The 17,065-nt window shown below is 46.6% G+C and overlaps 1 protein-coding gene across 1 annotated transcript in view; it reads right to left on the minus strand.

Moving 5' to 3' along the window:
• Positions 1-266: 266 nt before the first annotated feature.
• The window catches only part of LOC111153919 (tectorin alpha), a 67,241-nt gene continuing 50,442 nt past the window's right edge, over positions 267-17,065 (minus strand). The window contains exons 13-23 of the mRNA XM_022513232.1: positions 16,462-16,845; positions 14,268-14,554; positions 12,377-12,672; positions 9,428-9,538; positions 8,062-8,264; positions 6,890-7,053; positions 6,205-6,453; positions 2,779-2,941; positions 1,523-1,610; positions 1,150-1,266; positions 267-653 (exon numbers count right to left, since the gene is read on the minus strand). Coding sequence (XP_022368940.1) covers positions 553-653; positions 1,150-1,266; positions 1,523-1,610; positions 2,779-2,941; positions 6,205-6,453; positions 6,890-7,053; positions 8,062-8,264; positions 9,428-9,538; positions 12,377-12,672; positions 14,268-14,554; positions 16,462-16,845 — 2,163 coding nt within the window. The 3' untranslated portion in view covers positions 267-552. The remainder of the gene's footprint in view (positions 654-1,149; positions 1,267-1,522; positions 1,611-2,778; positions 2,942-6,204; positions 6,454-6,889; positions 7,054-8,061; positions 8,265-9,427; positions 9,539-12,376; positions 12,673-14,267; positions 14,555-16,461; positions 16,846-17,065) is intronic.

Consider the following 17,065-nt stretch of genomic DNA (forward strand, 5'->3'; position numbering starts at 1 on the left):
GGAGGGACACGAGGGTAGTGAAGGAGCTCATCAGAAACAGGAGTGAGCAGCACATGCGTATCCTAGATCGGACACTTCCAAACATCAGAAAGATTCCTTAGAGGGAGTCAGACCTTCCAGTAAATGCTTCCCGAGATTGCTCTGACAGGCCCTTTCTCAGTAAAAAACTGTGATCCAGAAATAGCACCGGCTTGAGAGATTTTTCTGATTAGACTTCTGGTCAGACTTCCCTAACAAGAGATGTTTTTTGTTGTTTTTTTTTTTCTTTATTGGTTTTTCATGGGAACCAAATTTTCCAGTGACAACAGTTTGGACATTTTGGGCAAGATAGCTGCTTTCCGCAACTGGCTTTTGGAAGCCCCATTGCGTACTCTGGAAGAGGGGGTGGGCATTTCACACATTTCTGAGACTCTGACTATTGGAGGCAGGTGGTACCGCTTTGAGATGCTGGACACTTTTCAATCAGGCTTTGACTTAAGGGCACACACATTTTATCCTACGGGGCGCTGAAGTAAGTAAATTACAGTACTTTATATAGCAACCTTGAGTTAATTATGAGGTCGTGCCTGATTTATAGACAAAATGCCATAGTGAAATCTGGGTCATGATGAGAAGCAGCGTCCAAACTTGAAGTTCAATAGAAGAATTAGAGGCTGTGAACAGAGAGGAACATAGTAAGTCCTATGAAGAGAGATAGTTCTTTGATAGGAATCAGAAATCTGTGGTACTCAGCTAAATGAAAGAACCCACTCTCTTCATTGCCAAGAACTCACTTTCTCCAAATGGTGCTGACCTAGGCAGCAAAGATGCAGAATTAACTCAACCTTTAGCAGAGTCCTGCTAACCTCAGGGAAACCCATGTGCTAAGGCAACTGCAAGAAATCTTGGTTTGTTGGATCAACCATCCCAGTCCCAACCACAGCCCAGGTAGACTTGGTGACCAGATTTAAGGCCAATATTTGGTCCTGAAATAGAGCTCACCAAGATGGTGCTAGAATTCCTTGGCATTCCCCTCATGTCTCCATCTTAATTTCTGTAATTTTCATAAGCCAGTTGCTGACTGAGTGGGCTTCCCGTGTGAGCGTCCCCTCCTCAGGGGAAAGGGTTCCCTGTGCCCAGCCGCCTGCCCGGGACAGGGCATGCATCTACCTCTACAGCTCTTGCCGTCCTCTTGCAGGGTCCCCGTCACACAGCTGCACAGAGGCCCATCGACTCGGCTTGTGCAGATCTGCTCACACCCTCCGTTGTCCTCACACCAGTCCAGCCCTGGAAAAGAGCAGCTGGTCAGGTCAAATCTTGGACGTGGATCTCAGAGCAAAGCTTTAAACAGAGGACAGCAAGAAGAAAAGCCCAGTGCCACTGTGGCACTTTTGGAGCCAATGAAAAGGTTTCACTGTGGGGTCCTCCACTTTTGGTCGGTCACCAGCTTCATGTTGTAGTGGAGCCGCACCCAAGAGTTAGTCCGAGCCCTTAAATCCCATTGTTTTAATAATTTATCATGTGTTTTGGGGGACATACATACTTTTTCTCCTAATAGGTCCCACTGAAATGATCTGTTCTTTAGGTTCTTTGGTATAATCCGTGGCAATCCTGGAATTTTGTGGGCAAGTCTGAAAGACAGAACACCGGAGGGAAAATTTCAGACAATTAAGCCGATAACTTATTCTTCACCACATCTCCAGCCTCCAAAAGAGGCAGCGTTTCCAGCCTCGAGCTCTATTGCTGCTCCGATTAATTAGAACCAATGCATTCTTGATCCTGGAGCCCACTGGGACTCGGGGCTTTATGTTGAACAGAATTAAGTATATTCTCCACATAAGACTTCGATTCAAAGAGGCTCCCTTCCCAGGGATGAGGACTGTTGGATCACATCTGGCAACAGGGTAGGCAGCTGCATGTCTAAGTGGCTTGGCCACAGTTCACAGCTTGATTCTGCAAAGGCTGGGGGAGCACAGGGCTGGAGTGTTAAAGATCAGGGAGCACATCCCAGGGCAGTGAAGTCTTAGGGACGCCGGCGTCTGTGGTGGGGATGTAAGCCTGGCGTGGAAGGGAGGATTGGCTTGTCACCTCATTCCAGCAGCCCCTCCAGGAGCCCCTAAGGAGCCTCAGGCCCTGGCATGGGTCTGGATGAGCTGCAGGAGCGTCACGGTCTAAAGAACGCCCAGTTAAAGTACCCTGAACCCAGGAGTTTGTTTCGATCGTGTGCTGGAGCTTGGCCCTCACGGTTCCCTTCAGATCCAGGTGGCTTGGTTCCTTGAGACCCTGGTGTGGGTGCAAAGGTCCTCAAACGGGGCCAGTTTTGCCCCTTCCTCCTGCCAGATACCCTGGAGGGGTATTTGGCAATGCTGGGAGGAATTTTGGAGTGTGGCAACTGGGGAGGAGGTGCTTTTGCTTCTAGCGGGTAGAGGCCAACGTTGCTGCTAAACATCTTACAACACACAGAACAGTCCCTACAACCAAGAATAATTTGGTCCAAAAGGCCAGTAGTGCTGAGAAATCCTGGTCTAGTGCTAAGCCCACGGCAGACTGACAGTTCAGAGACAGACAAGAGGAGTAAATGGACATTATTCTATCACATTCTCTCTCTTCCTATCTCAGCAAAGAGGACTGCTGCTCCTAGGCATCTGGGGAGGATTTCAACTTAGCCACTTTCAGGAGCCGTGAGCGCCACAGAACCCTCGGGAGCCAGCCAGAGCCTGGCGATCGTGATCCCCGTGTTGGGCAAAGTGGGGCAGTGAGAAATAAAGCGAGGCATTCCATTTTCATGCCCTCACTTACTATTTTACAGGAGTACTTTTCGGAATCGCACAGTGACACTGCACAGTGAAGATGAACTTCGTCGTAATCCCCAATGAACTTGAAGACAGTGACATGAAAGCGACAGGTTAGGGAGACGCCATTCTCCTCGATGCCTATGGTGTTATCTTTAATGTTCTGACACCTATTCAGGAGAAAATGGAATCTTTGCTTCACACATTGGATTCTATTTCATATAAAACCATCATGATAGATAAGAATGTTTTTGCATTTGAGAGTGACCTCTGGACCGTGTGGGTTTCTTATTTACTACCATTCCCATCTATTTTCATAGTTTGTTTTAAAAGCATCGAATAACACCTCAAATTAGTATCCTAACTACAACTAAAAGCAGGATGACTGCAGGGACTATCCCCAGTCTCCCCACGCCTTCAGTTTCTCATTCTGCCTCTCACGGTGCCCTCCTTTACTGACACCAGCTCTGCAACCACGCCATCAGTCCTCACCTTGGCTGTACTTTCTCTGGGTAATTACCACATGGGGGAGGGTCCCCTGATTAAAACCCTACTGGGCCATATCCACACATGTTAAAACAGGTGGGAGCTGGAGGAGAAGTCAGAGCAGTCCCAGATGCGCGGCAGGTGGCCGCTTCTTTTCTCCCCCGTCCCCTACACTTCACGGTATTGGGCCAGTGGGCAGTGACAGCCGCCGGCCTCCCTCAGGCACACATGGAGTTCCTCAAATGTATCACAGCCACTTCTATCCCACTCTCTTTCCACGTGCAGTTTCCCCAGTCTGGGAGTCTTCCCACGCATGCATACCCCTGTTCCTTCCCCAACACCAGTCTGTGGCTCCCCCTTCTCTACGGATACCCCCTAACACTGCCCTGACCACATGGGAAAGGTGGCTTTTCCTGGACTCCTGGAGCACAAGAACCCGGATGCCGTCCTCACTGGGTCTCGAAACACCCTGCAGGGCACCCAGGATGGATCTAAACATCTTTGCGGATGAATGCACGAGTGAACGCATGACTTGTGCGAAGGCTGGCCAAGAAGTTATCTAAAAATGATGAAGATAAAAAGAGTTGCTTTTTTTTTTTTTTTTAAATCTTTCCTTCCCCAAGCCCACAGGATTAAATAGCTTAGTGATAAGGAAAATTAAAAACTGGAGTTATCCTCCAGCATCCCCACACCTATTAGGTTTTGTAATTAGTCTTCAAGGCAATAGTTTCTTAAGTGTTTTGAAATTAAAACTTACTTGCCATACTTTTCCTTGTCATTGTTATTCATTTGAATAATCTTAATTGGTCCAAACTTTCTAAAATGCTCACAGCCCTGCAATCTCCACACAGGCCTCCCCTCTTAACCAGACCACCCCCTCCCAGACAGATGACTTGTTATTCAGGTACCGGAAATGCACGGAGCAGAAGGAAGGCCTGGGGAAGCAGGACAGCCTCTGTGGATGCCTGCCTTGGTGTGCGCACACAGACCAAGCCCTAGAACCCTTTGTCCACCATCAGAGAAACCACCATCCTTTCAGATGCATTAAGATGCATTAAGAGGAGAGAGCAGCAACAGGCATGGGGGGACTTCTGAGTCCCTGGAAGACAGGGGTAGCGTCGTTGCCCTCCACTGAGCTGCAGAGGAACAGCTAACCCCTCACACTTCTGAAGTGAACCCATTTTGCTGCTCACGTTTGTCACTGTGCACTGGTTTTCCCATGGGACAAGTTCACTGGGAACACGATAACCAAATCCCTCCAAGAAAGGTCAGAAAGACTCATGAATTAAAATTCCCTCCTATGACAAAAGCAAAAACAGTTTCATCTGAAGGTCTTTGTTCAGACCCTGGGGGAGGCTGAGATGTATGAACACGTTCACTCACTCACTCTTCTCTCTGAATGCCACTGCATCCTCCAAAGGAGACACAGGCCCTCCAACAGGGCTAGCATCGGCACGGGTGCTCAGATCTGAGCTCTTTCACTTTGGGAAAGGACTTTGATGGGAAGGAGAGGCATCCAGCCTGTAAGCCACCGAGGAGTCACCACATCCTTCCCTTCACCTCTGAAAAGCCCAAGAATCAGCTCAGAAAGTCAAAAGCCTCTGCACCCCAACCTACAAGTCCCATCTGGCCAGTGAGGGAGGCCATGTGTCTTAATGCTTGGAAGGATCCCTCTCTGACCCTGACTTGTTGAGTTGCCCTGGGTGAACTATGTACCTAACTTCTCCGCAAAGTAGTAGATATTCACTGTTTGCCCAGAACCATGCCTTCTTTTGAGAACCTATTCCTTTTCAACCTCAAAGCTGATTATGGTAGCCACAGCACTCCCTGACCACCTCAGGGTCGGTGTCGACCCAGGCTAGTCATGGTGGGTCAGGACATGCTACCCCCCCCCCCCAAAATACTGAGTATTTTAAGGTGAAGGAGTTTGAGAAAATGGCAGAAGCAGAAAGGTCATGGTGACCTTCCCCTGACTCTACTCCCCTGAAACAGGTCACAAAACCCTCAGGTGACAGGAGCCCTCCCTCCTGCAGGAAAGGAGCATCCTTACTTCCAAAGACAGACGGACACCAAGAAGAATCCTAACTAAGAGGCTCTGCTAAGCTTCCCCCAGTTTTCTACACTTACCACATACCCTTTGACCTCTCCTACTTCTCTGTGGCTGTCCCCGCTTCATCTAACATAGCAGAAAATACTCAGGTTCGACCACTTGTTTATGTCCTGATTTCCTTACGGAAGCTTCTGTGTCACGTAAAACCTATATTAAATAAATGCTGTTCTTGTTTAATTCTCATAGCCAGCCGGAACTACTGTTACTTGACATAACCAGTTTTTAAAAAATTAAAATAATTATTGTGATTTGGTCTATAGTCTTTTCTTCTGATTCATTTCTTCCATAAATTTTGTTACATAACCACTGTGTTTCGGGAAACACAGTAGGTACCAGGCATTTAGTGGTGAATAAGAAACTCCTTGGTTTTATAGGCTATTGTAGTTTCTTCTACTATTCTCTTCTTATACTCCATTATTCTAGTTCTTCTCAAATTTTGTCAGGTGTCCTGTTCACCAACCATCAGTTCTTCTCATGGCATGCTTTTGTGTAGGTGATCTACATTTCTCTTAAGCTGAAATCTGAAGTAGGCAGGACACGATCCCCTCTCGGGTCGCATTGCAAATAAAGCATTTTGTAGTTAATGCCACAAGGACTCCGGAATCTGCTACCAAGTTGCTGTGTGACTTTAAGCAAGTTGTTGGTCTCCCTGAGCCTCAGCCTGCTCATCTACAAAGGGAGGTTTACAAGGTCTACCTCACAAGCTCTTAAGAGAATTCTAGTTCATGGATGCAAAATACAAACATTAGCTCCCATTCTCTTCTCTAAAAAACTGATGTTGATCGATATTTATGCAAAGGGCTCTTGAGGCCTGTCCTCTGATAAGAGGCCACTCACCCTCCTTCAATGATGAAGTATCGGAGTTTGTCATTGCTGTCGCGGGAGGGGGTGGCATAGCATTTGTTCAGGGTCAGGATCAAGTGTGTGGAGTCAGCCCCAACCACGAAGACCCCTACATACAGCACATCTCGAGTTGTCAGCACCACTTCGCCCTGGCGGTAAGGGTGTTTGTAGGAGGCATTTTTGTACAGGGCCATCTTGGTGGTGAAGCTGCCTTCTTGGGTTGGAACTGTAAGGTTAATGACACTAAAAGGGAAATGATCATGAGGCCAGGGACCCCCAACAATTACATTTATTCAATTACTACCATTTTCAAGCTGAAAATGCAGAGGGAAGGCAAAGCAGACGATAGTAAAGTCTAAGTCCAAAATGGTACCCCAAATGGCAAGCTACATGTGGCCATTAAAATTAAAATGAAATAAAATTTGAAAAGCCAATTCCTCAGCACCCCTAACCACAATTTCCACATATATGTACTGTATTAGATAGTAACACAGTATATTTCCATCATTGTAGAAATTTCTAATCCATAGTGCTGGTCCAAGGAATTTAGGTGCAGAAAATATGAACTATTTCTTCCCTAGTGTTTCAAAGACAAATGCTAGCAAGCAATTCTGATTACGCTAACCTTGACTGTCAAGGAAAAGACAAAGCAATGCGTACGGCCCATGAGATTCTTTACCTCAGCATAGGCTTCACGACAGAATCTAAGGAGATCTTGATATCCAGCTCATAAGCACATGAAAATTCCACATTGATCGTCCGGTCCCTAGTGATGATGTTGCCAGTGTTGTTGGCACTTTCGATCCAGATTGTGTTTTTATACATGATATGAGTGCCATTGGACTGCCGAGCAAAGGAAGGTCAGAAATCGTTAAATGTGCGAGTGAGTATGTGGCTTGCATTTCAAACCCAACCCACAGCCCTGAAAGTGGAGAAGTGGCTTCGTTCCATACACAACCGAGAGGCTGGTACAAGTCAGGACGAAGCTAGCTTCAGCACCGACTAACAGTAATGACGAAAGTATTGCAATGGATGGCGACAGCACCCTTCAGTCTGATAACCTCGAGTGTCCACGGAGGCTGAATACACGTACCCTGAATTCTAACTACCACCAGCCCCGGTTATCTGTGGGAAACCAAGATGGGGACAGCATGAAGTATTGCCATCCCAGGGTAATATAAATCTTCTTTTTCAAGTCCTAATCCAAAATCTCTCCTTCACCAAATCTTCTATCGGAACTTCCCACAAGCACCACAATGAACAAAGGCGCATTGTACCTGCTTTTGCTCCTTTCACTCCTCGTTAAAGTGTTAATGATTCCGGCTATATATATACACATACTTGTTCCTTCCTGGTGTCGTATATATATTTATCTTCCTTCCATATGTATATATATGTATATGACACCAGGAAGGAACAGGAAGATAAGCAGTAGGATGCTTTGCCAACCTATACATTAGATAATCTGACATGAAAGGACGGGGTCTTGATGTATTTCTGTAGCCAAGTCTTATATGGTGTCTGGGACACCCTTACCCCCCAAAACTCTTCCTTTACCTGGAAGAACAAGAGAAGCACGAGGAAGGTCAACGTGCAGGATAGAGGATGACAGCAGACAGCGCTAACAGAGGACGGGAGCCTGTCACTTATCAAGATCTCTCAGTTCATTAACCACTCAACACCAGATGATTCTCCTTGATGTCTTTCATATCAGCTATGCTTTGTGCTGTTTTCCATGGAGGATATTTCTAAGGAGATCACCCTGAAGTTGGCTTTAAAGACGCCCAATGTGCAAACACCCGGGGTTGTCACTACCTCGGCCAGATGTCCTTTCCCACCTGAGGTTCTCACCTGCACAATGTTGCCGCAGTTCCCTTTGGTGTTGTTGATCTGAAAGGAGATGAAATCTTCCCCCTCGATGTGGGAACACTGTCTATCATTGATCCTCACGCCCTCCCTCTCAAAGCCAAGCTGGAAGAGTTTGCACTTAGATATGGATACTTCCATCTGGGACGCCTTGCAGGTCACCTCTGCATCAATGATGTCATGGGAGTCTGCGGGGAAGAGTTATGACGAAAAGCAAGTCAGGGGGAGTTGGTGGTGCTGCAGGAGTGGGGGGTGAGGCATCCCATGACCGTTTCCTTGAGAAGAGGCTAATGATCTTCTCACAAAGGCTGGGCATTTCTACTGAAGCTTTGATCCAACCATATGAGTATATGAAATCATTCAAAGCAATAACTGGGATGTTGTTAAGCTTTTTAAAAAAAAGATGGACCTAATAAAGTGTGTTTTGTCTTTTCTTCCCAAACCCAGGACCTTGCCCCACTTTGGTGGGAGCTACTTTCCCGTGAGTTGTGCACCACATCTGGCTTATCCTAGAGGGGCTAAAGGACATGCCCCCGGTGAGAGCAGCCACAGGCAGGCTACTCCTGGAGCCCCCATGGATTCCCAGGCACCTGCTAGGAGACTTTCGACATGATTAGGCCAATTGACATTTTCTAGGAGTACATAAACACAAGCTAAGGAACACTACAGAGACAGAGAGAAGCATTTTAGCTGCATAGGTAAAGCCCTTGAACAGCACCCCTCTGAGGGAGACTTTCAATCAAGGAGGATGCTGTAATTCAGCACATGCCTTCTCAGTGATCTGGTTCCAGCCAAGGGCACGAGGTTGGGGTGTAAAGTAGCACCCCTTTCAGGCCAGCATCATGGGTGTGCCTGGCGGGGACGAAGCCCTTCCTACCTTATGGATGCTGCTGTTGGGAACGGGTGTTCACTATTTGCTTCAAACCTTGCAGTTGCTTCTTCAGGACCCATTAATCTGGCTTTCAACAAGTCTTAGAGCACCTGGCACTCTTGCTTTGAGGGTTTCGTGTTTGCGTCAAACTGCCTGACTTCCCCGTGAGACTACAAGATCGATTTGGATCTCTGATGTTGAAGAGGGCTTCAGCTGAAACTGGCTGACTTGATTCATGTACACATTTAGGTGTTATCACATATTGAAGAAGAGGTTGTAGCTATGAGGAAATGAACATTAACCTGCTTTGAAGACATCAGATTGCTTCCTCGTTCTGCCTCAATGCTCATGAAAGCTTCTCCAGGTGGGTCTCTAACAAGGGCGGCTAAGTGGGCTGCACCCCTGGAGCCCTTCTGCGCAGCCGCCTGGCCTCCCTCAGGGGCCCCCGGTCTGGGCGGGGAGGCAGCAGGTGTCACTCACTGTTGCCGTAGGGGGGCGGCTCCACGCAGCCACACAGCTCTCCTCCGTTTTCCAGCTCACAGGTCCGGTTGGGACAGTCCGCCCCCACACAGGGATCTTCAACCACTCCTGCTAAAAAGGAAAACACACAGAAGCGCGCACCACTTGATTTTCACACCCATGCTTGGCAGGTGGCTGCACTCTGGACTTGCCGCTTTCACGGAACTGGCGGTCGTCAGATGGCAGCTGCGAATGAGCAGACGGGGCAACTTTCCAGAAAGTGATGACAACAGTAGTGATCGGGCCCTGGCTCCGGGGCCGGCACTGGGCTTCATGCTTCCGCTGCAGTATCTCCTCCAACCCTCACGACTGCTCTGTGAATTAAGTACTATTTCACAGCGGCAATGAGCCCAAGGTCCACACAGTGGAAGCTGAGTGGGGAGGCTGGAATGCAGAGACACCGTGAACTGCCAAGATCTACCCCGATCCTGTTCTTACCACATTGGTCTACCATTACATGCATTGGTATCTTTGCCCTCAGACCGAGTAGGGTCCAACCATTTAACTCCATACTCCCTTTCACCCAGCCTCCCCAAAGTTGCTGCTCAATAAGTATTTGTTAAGAATGAAAATTTTAGGACCAGTGAAGTCCCAGAGAGGGCCTTCGGATAGGACTTCCTGGTCTGTTTTGATTCATGGTCTATTTTTCTCATAAACTTCTATGTACTTAATTTTACAAAAATAGACGAACCAAAACCTACACACAACTCGCCAGCACGGACTTAGATTAATTGTACTGTTTTGCCAACAAGGGTAAAACTGTAAGTAAAAAACAAATGTATGTGGAGTGCCATCATCATCGTATGATAAACAATTATTTCTGTAGCAGATGAGTCCGCAGACCACCTGCAAGATTGTCAACTCCCCAGTTTAAGAAACGCTAATTGAGAGCATTTTCTTTTAGACACTCATTTCTTTATTTAAAGAACCTCTCTCCCTATCAGATGTAATAATCCTCCTATTCATCATGGCATGGGATGGTGAGTGCTAAAGAAACAACAACTGTTCAATCCCAGCATGAGCCAAGAGAGCTTCAAGAATTTAAAAACAAAGCAAAACCCCGTGCTGTCTCAGAGGCTTCTCCTGACTCAGCTGCCATGCCCCTCTGCTAAGTAACTCACTGTAAATAGGTGGGAGTTTGGGGATGGCTTGGCATCACCCTGTCTTAATTCCCAGAAAGACCGCTAATGGAGAGCCACCAGCATGACCTAAATATATTTATTTTTAAAGGCTTCCTTTTGTAAAGATCCCTTCACTTGACCAGTGTGTCCAGTAGCTACACAGTGCTAAGCACAAAGCAGCCACTCAATGAATGTTATGGTTGATTCACAAGACATGTAAACAACCCAAGAGAATAATAAAGTGAGACCAAAGCCCAGAGAGGAGAAAAAGCTCCTCCCTTACAAATATGGTGGTCCATACACCTACTGCCAAGTAAGACATGCCCTTACACAGAGGGAAGTTTTTAAAGTTTCAAAACAGTTTATTTCAAACTGATTGAAAGTATTGCTTATTAGCACAACCGGGTAAAATAAAGTTATCCCAAAAATTATGTTGATTTTCAACAGAGACTAGTAATTTGTCAAGAGTTTCTGAAATCATTGGATACATATTCTAATCAGCTACATTGGTTTTAGGATCTGAATTGAGTGCATCCCTATTCTTGGTCAGGTTTAGTCTGCAGATTTACTGAAATGCACGCAGTCTTGCAATGTGCCAGCTTTCCTGGTGGGACCAGGAGGCACACCAGGTTAGTACATTCTGTTGGCCACAGTATCATACTGCATATAGTCATACGACAGGTGACTATTTATGTATATGGACACATATGTATATGACACATCTATATATACATGTATACATATGTGTTTCTACACGTATTTGCTCCATCTATCTGATTCACTTAGTAAGAAAATGAGCAAATAGTATAATGGATATACACATCAAAATGATTTTTTTCTTTTTTAAAAAAGATTTTATTTATTTTATTATTTTATTTATTTATTTTTATTATTTGACACAGAGAGAGAGAGATTGTGAGAGAGAACACAAGCTGAGGGGAGAGGGAGAGGGAGAAGCAGGCTTCCTGCCAAGCAGGGAGCCCAATGCAGGGCAGGAGCCTGACACAGGGCACGATCCCAGGATCCTGGGATCATGACCTGAACCAAAGGTAGCTGCTTAACGACTGAGCCACCCAGGCGCCCCCCAAAATGATTTTCTTACTACAGAAAACATATAAGAATTTAGAGATCTACTGGGTGACAGGCATTAAGGAGGGCACGTGATGTGATGAGCACTGGGTGTTATAAGCAATGGCTGATACTGAACTCTACATCTGAAACTAATGATGTACTCTACGTTGGCTAATTGAATTTAAAAAAGGAATCTATAGATGATTGGCTTATCAGTTAATTTAATATATGTACAATCCCTTTAGAAATCCAACCACAGCTTCCTTTCAAGGCAGGCAGATAGAGTCGCCTCAATTCCAACTCAACTTGTCACTTGCCACATGCCTTCCCTTTCTGAGCTGGGCTCTGACCCATGTTCAAGGAGATGAGGAAGAGTTAGACTTGGGATCTGAAAGCAATCAGGATGCCATCCTCTGTCCCTCTACCTCATCAGTCAGTGAATGGGTGCTCCTTCAACCCAAAGAACCTCATCTGCCCAAGCTGGTTTCCTAAATTCCATAGCTGGAGAGGAACGACAGGTGAGTAAGGCTCCCCTGAAATGCTCTCCCCTCCCCACCACCCCGAAATCTCCGCTATAGCTCTTAACTCTTCAAGCCTGGGCGCAGACCTATGGCCAAAGGTGGAGGCCAGCCAGGCAGGCCTAGCCCCAGCAGTTTTACCAGCAGAACTGTTCTTTTCGCTTAGAAAAGAACCAGCAGAAATAAAATAATCCTCTTACAGCAATTCTCCTTGTCAATCCACTCGGTGCTGAGGATCCCGAAGGAGCGACAGGACTCCCCATAGGCGGCCAGGGAGCCACAGAGCTGGTACTTGTGGTGGTTGTAGCAGCCGTCCAGGTAGCAGGACTCGTAGAAGGGGAGGGGGTCAAGAAGCCCGTAGCAGGGCTGGAAGAAGCCCTTCATGTCCGTGAGCTTCAGGCAGTAGCCATCACCCTGCATCTTCTGGATGTGCACATTATCACACATGGCCGCGTACTGTGAGAACTGCAGCTCGTTGCAGCTGGGGGCGAGAAGTCTGATCAGACAAAGCGAGGCCAAAACAGCCACCCAAGATACCCGCTGGGAGGGAAGACCCCGCCTGTTACCTTGTCTGCTAACCCGGAAGTCAGCAAAGTATGCGGATTCCAACGCTAATTGGCTATGTGATCTTGGGTAAATCAGGTGCTACTGGTCTCAATCTATCCATCTAAGAAAGCAACATGTAATTCCTATTGTTGCTATCACCGGGAGAAGGGAGGGTAAACGAAAATAATGGGTTGGTGGCCAACGTGTCAGATGAAAGGCAGATATTGATATGAAAACCGTTCACCTTTGATAGGACTGATATGATAACCATGAACAGGTATTGATATAATAATCAATAACAACCATAATAATGAGTTACTATTATTAATCAATAATAGTAATACTGTTAGTTGGTAGAATAGTTGTCTAGAACCCTTCTAAAGCACTTCCCACACAGCTATCAGAGACCAACAGCAAAACCACCACAAGAAAATTGGTATCCAGCTGAAATAGTTTATAAAGGAAGGAAAGGGAAGGAGGGAAGAAGAAAGGGAGGAAGGGAGAAGCTCAAAAAGGGTCGTAACTCCTCAGAAGAAGATTTTGGACTTGGCCACTTCCAGGGCCCCTCATGTAACTCATTTTGCTCTAGCTTCCATTTCACCTAGAAAAGGAAGAGACTGGACTAGATATTGCCTGAGGTTGTTTTTTTTTTTTAAAGATTTTATTTATTTATTTGACAGAGATCACAAGTAGGCAGAGAGGCAGGCAGAGAGAGAGGAAAGGAAGCAGGCTCCCTGCCGAGCAGAGAACCCAATGCCAATGGCAAAGGCTTTAATCCACTGAGCCACCCAGGCACCCCTGCCTGAGGTTTTTTTCCAGCTCTGGGTCCTATAATTCAGGATTGTCTTATTGATGATAAAGTACTCCCCTTATAACTGTGTCATTTCTCCACCTGGGAATTTAGCTGATGCTAAAGTACAAGGGGTGGAGCCATTACACAAGCAAAGAAACACCATGAAAAAGAAGCATATCTATAGATCCAGAAATAGAGTAACAAAATTCAGCAGCTCCGAGGTAATCTGAATTAAGCACCTTTGGAATAACTTGTTTAACTTACTCTATTTCAGCTGGCAAGAGATGGGGTCTCATAATAACTTCAGTGACTTCCGTTTTTTTTTTTTTTTAGAAGACTTTCCTGATCTCCACCAACCTCTACCTGCACAACCTCAACCAAGCCTTCTGGAAAAAGTCATGGGGACACAATTAGACCCAACCCTGGAGAGCAAGGGATAGCTCTTCCTCTCCCAGGGGACAGCTGGCCAAAACCTCAGTGTTTAATCCTGGGCGCCCTCTTCTGTTTGGCCAAGGGCTAGATGATATGAAGACTCGGAAACATATCATTGAAGCCCAATTCCTTCCTCTGCTGTTCAAGAAATTACTGAGGCCTCTGATATGTCTATTTGTCTCATGAAAACTCCAAAGACCTGGGGCTCAACTCTTTGCAGCAGAGGAGCGGTGATGCTATGAGAGCACATTCGTCATTAACACCTGTCATGGACAAAGGGAGGATGTGGGGACACAGAGTCTAGCTGCTAGAACTCTCACCTCTTCTGCATGCCATTGGTTTTCCAGCTCTGGGCCAGCACCACGCTGCTCACCACTGGCTTCCCCCGCAAGGTCACATAGTCATCGGTTAAGTCCCCATTGAAGTTGCCACAGAGGCCACACACTTTGTTCTGCAGCCTCTCGCTGATGCTGATTTTTATGACATTGAAACCATTGTAGTAGATCTGGATGTCGGGGCTGGTGTCTATCACCAGGAACCCCTCACTGCTGTAGATTTTGGTTGCCAGCCCAGTTATAAATGGAACATTCACTTGTGTGCCATTCACCTATGGGGGTGGGGGGGAAGAAAGTAAATTACATTAGGGGTTGGCAGCTGTTACTATAAAGGGCCACTATAGATGTGTTAGGCTTTGTGGGCTATATGATCTCTATTGCTACTCAACTCTGCCCTCAGGGCATGAAAACAGCCATGGACAATATATAATTAAATTACTGAGGCTGTATTCCAATAACACCTTATTTAAAAAAAAAATGGAAGCAAGTGGATTTGGTCAAATTCTGTAGCTTGCTGAACTCTGCCCTAGAATTTAGGGGCATTTACTCATCATACTATCCACAGTTCCCCCCAAAGCAGCAAAACATGGAGGCAGAAAGATAAGAAAACATTACAAAAGTACAATCCACACAAATGGCTGGGATTTTGTATAAAACCTTCCCCAGCATAGACCAATTACTGAAATGAAATCCCCATCCTGTGCTAAGGAATGTCTAACATGGTTAAAATGAATCTGGGGATCACTGCCATGTTTACTGTTTTCTTGTGTATAATGTCCAAACTAGAGGTCCTCCCCACCCTAGAGGTCCTATAGGCACAGTATTTTCTGCATTCATCATTCTCCTACTTTCTGACAGTTTCTTTTCTTAGCCCTTAGGATAGAACATAACGTGCTTTTCCTGTCCTTACCAAATAAATAGATTTTTTTCCCCTCCTGGTTATTAGTAACTTTTCATTCTTAAAAAAAAAAAAAAAAAGCAGAAGCCTTTTAGAAAATATAATTCTTTACCATTTTGGCCACCTTGGAGTATTTTATTCAGCAATAATGTCAGTTTTGGTCTCCCGGGTGGTCATTTTGACTTTCTAGCTCCCGTATTTGGGAGCAACGCAGTTGTATCTATGTGGGCCAATTTATAAAAAGAATTGGAGTGTCAAAAACAGTAGCAGCTTTCATTGAAGTTAAAAACCAGTATGAAAATCCAGACTCTTCCTTTGAAGCCTGCAAAATACGGCCAGTTCTTTTGCCTAACGGTGGACACTGAGCTATCTGATGATTTTTCAAACAGAGATACATTCCATGCGTGATCATCTGAGCCAGTGGAAGAAAGCAGAATACACACAATAACGCTTAATTCTGGAAAACATTAATGTGTGTGTCCTTGCTCTCTACCTGCCCCTCCCCAGCTAGAATCCTAGCACTGGGGACTGACTCCAGCTTCCGGGTCTGCTGGCTTGTGAGCAGCCTGGTTTAGCTGAGAGGCTGAGGTGGCTTTCAGTAGTTTATCAGAGCAGATTATACTTTACCTGGAAGGGGTGGGAGGAATCCAAGCTGGGGACCCATATGGGTTGGAGATTCACATTTATTTAATCTGCCAGTCTAAGATTCACCAAAGCCAGCCAGCCAGGCTAAGGAAGGGCCAACCTAAGAGAAATCCCAGTTTTCAGCCTCCCATTTTCTTTCATTTGCTATGTCATCATGGAGCCCTCTGATAGTGGGGGATGTTCCATAAGGCTTTTAGCGCGGTCGTTATTTTTACAGGCAAATGCCTGCCTTCACCTGGCTTTTAGAAAGGATAGCAGAAATGAAAGAGCTTGTCTTGGTACAGCTGAACAGAGCCAAGAGTACTTTTAAAGGCTCTTAAAAACAAACAAGATGCTTTTTGGAAATTAATGCAGAGTCAAAGCGGACTTATCGACCATTTTATCACCTGAGACTCTATTAGCACCCACGAGGTCATTACTGGCCCCAGAATGGTCAGCAAAGGACAGAACAGGGCCCGTTCTCACACCTGCGGAATGTTTAGACTTTCATTCCTGAAAATCTGGTCATCTGTGGAGGGCATATGCAGAGGAACAATCTATTATCCTCACACTGGGTTGTCTGGGAAAACCACAATGCCCCCTAGCCAAGGCCTCCTTCCGGGTATGTGTCTTAAGAATCAATGACCGGACCGTCACCTTGACAGTGTTCCGGTCATTGATGAGAATCTGTTCTTCGTTAATGTAGAAGTAGACGGGCGAGATGATGGTGAGGTTGGGCGCCGACCACTTGTCGAAGTTGATAATGAGCTGGAAGGAGATGTCCGGCAGCTTCTGGCAGATGGTGGACAGCACGAATGCGCAGTTGGCGGGGAAGCGGAGGAAGGCGCCATCGAAGGTGCGGAAGACACCGCCGCCGGCAGCCAGGCAGTAGGAGGTCTTGGTGCTGAAGCAGCCGCGCACCCCGTTGCGCAGCGCGCACTCCTCGTCCGACTTGCACTGGCGCGGGTCGCACTGGATGAGGTTGCGACGGAAGCAGCGGCAGCGCCGCGTGCAGTCGCTGTTCCAGAACAGCTGCTTGGGCTGCAAGAGAGACCGCAGGCGTTAAATCTGGGCTGTGCGCAAGGCAGGGACCCCCTCCCTCCCGGGGGCGCCCCTGCATCCGGACCCTGTTCCGGGCTGGGCTAGCCTCCCTCCAAGGGGTCTGGAATTTGCAACAGGGAGCAGGAAGGGGGCTGCTTCCATGCAAACGTGACATTAGTTCCACACCACTCAGATGCCAGACAACATACAAGTTAGTCTT

The sequence above is a fragment of the Enhydra lutris genome, unplaced genomic scaffold, assembly GCF_002288905.1.
Source record: "Enhydra lutris kenyoni isolate GAN:26980312 unplaced genomic scaffold, ASM228890v2 scaffoldscaffold34, whole genome shotgun sequence".
Classification (NCBI taxonomy): Eukaryota; Metazoa; Chordata; class Mammalia; order Carnivora; family Mustelidae; genus Enhydra; species Enhydra lutris.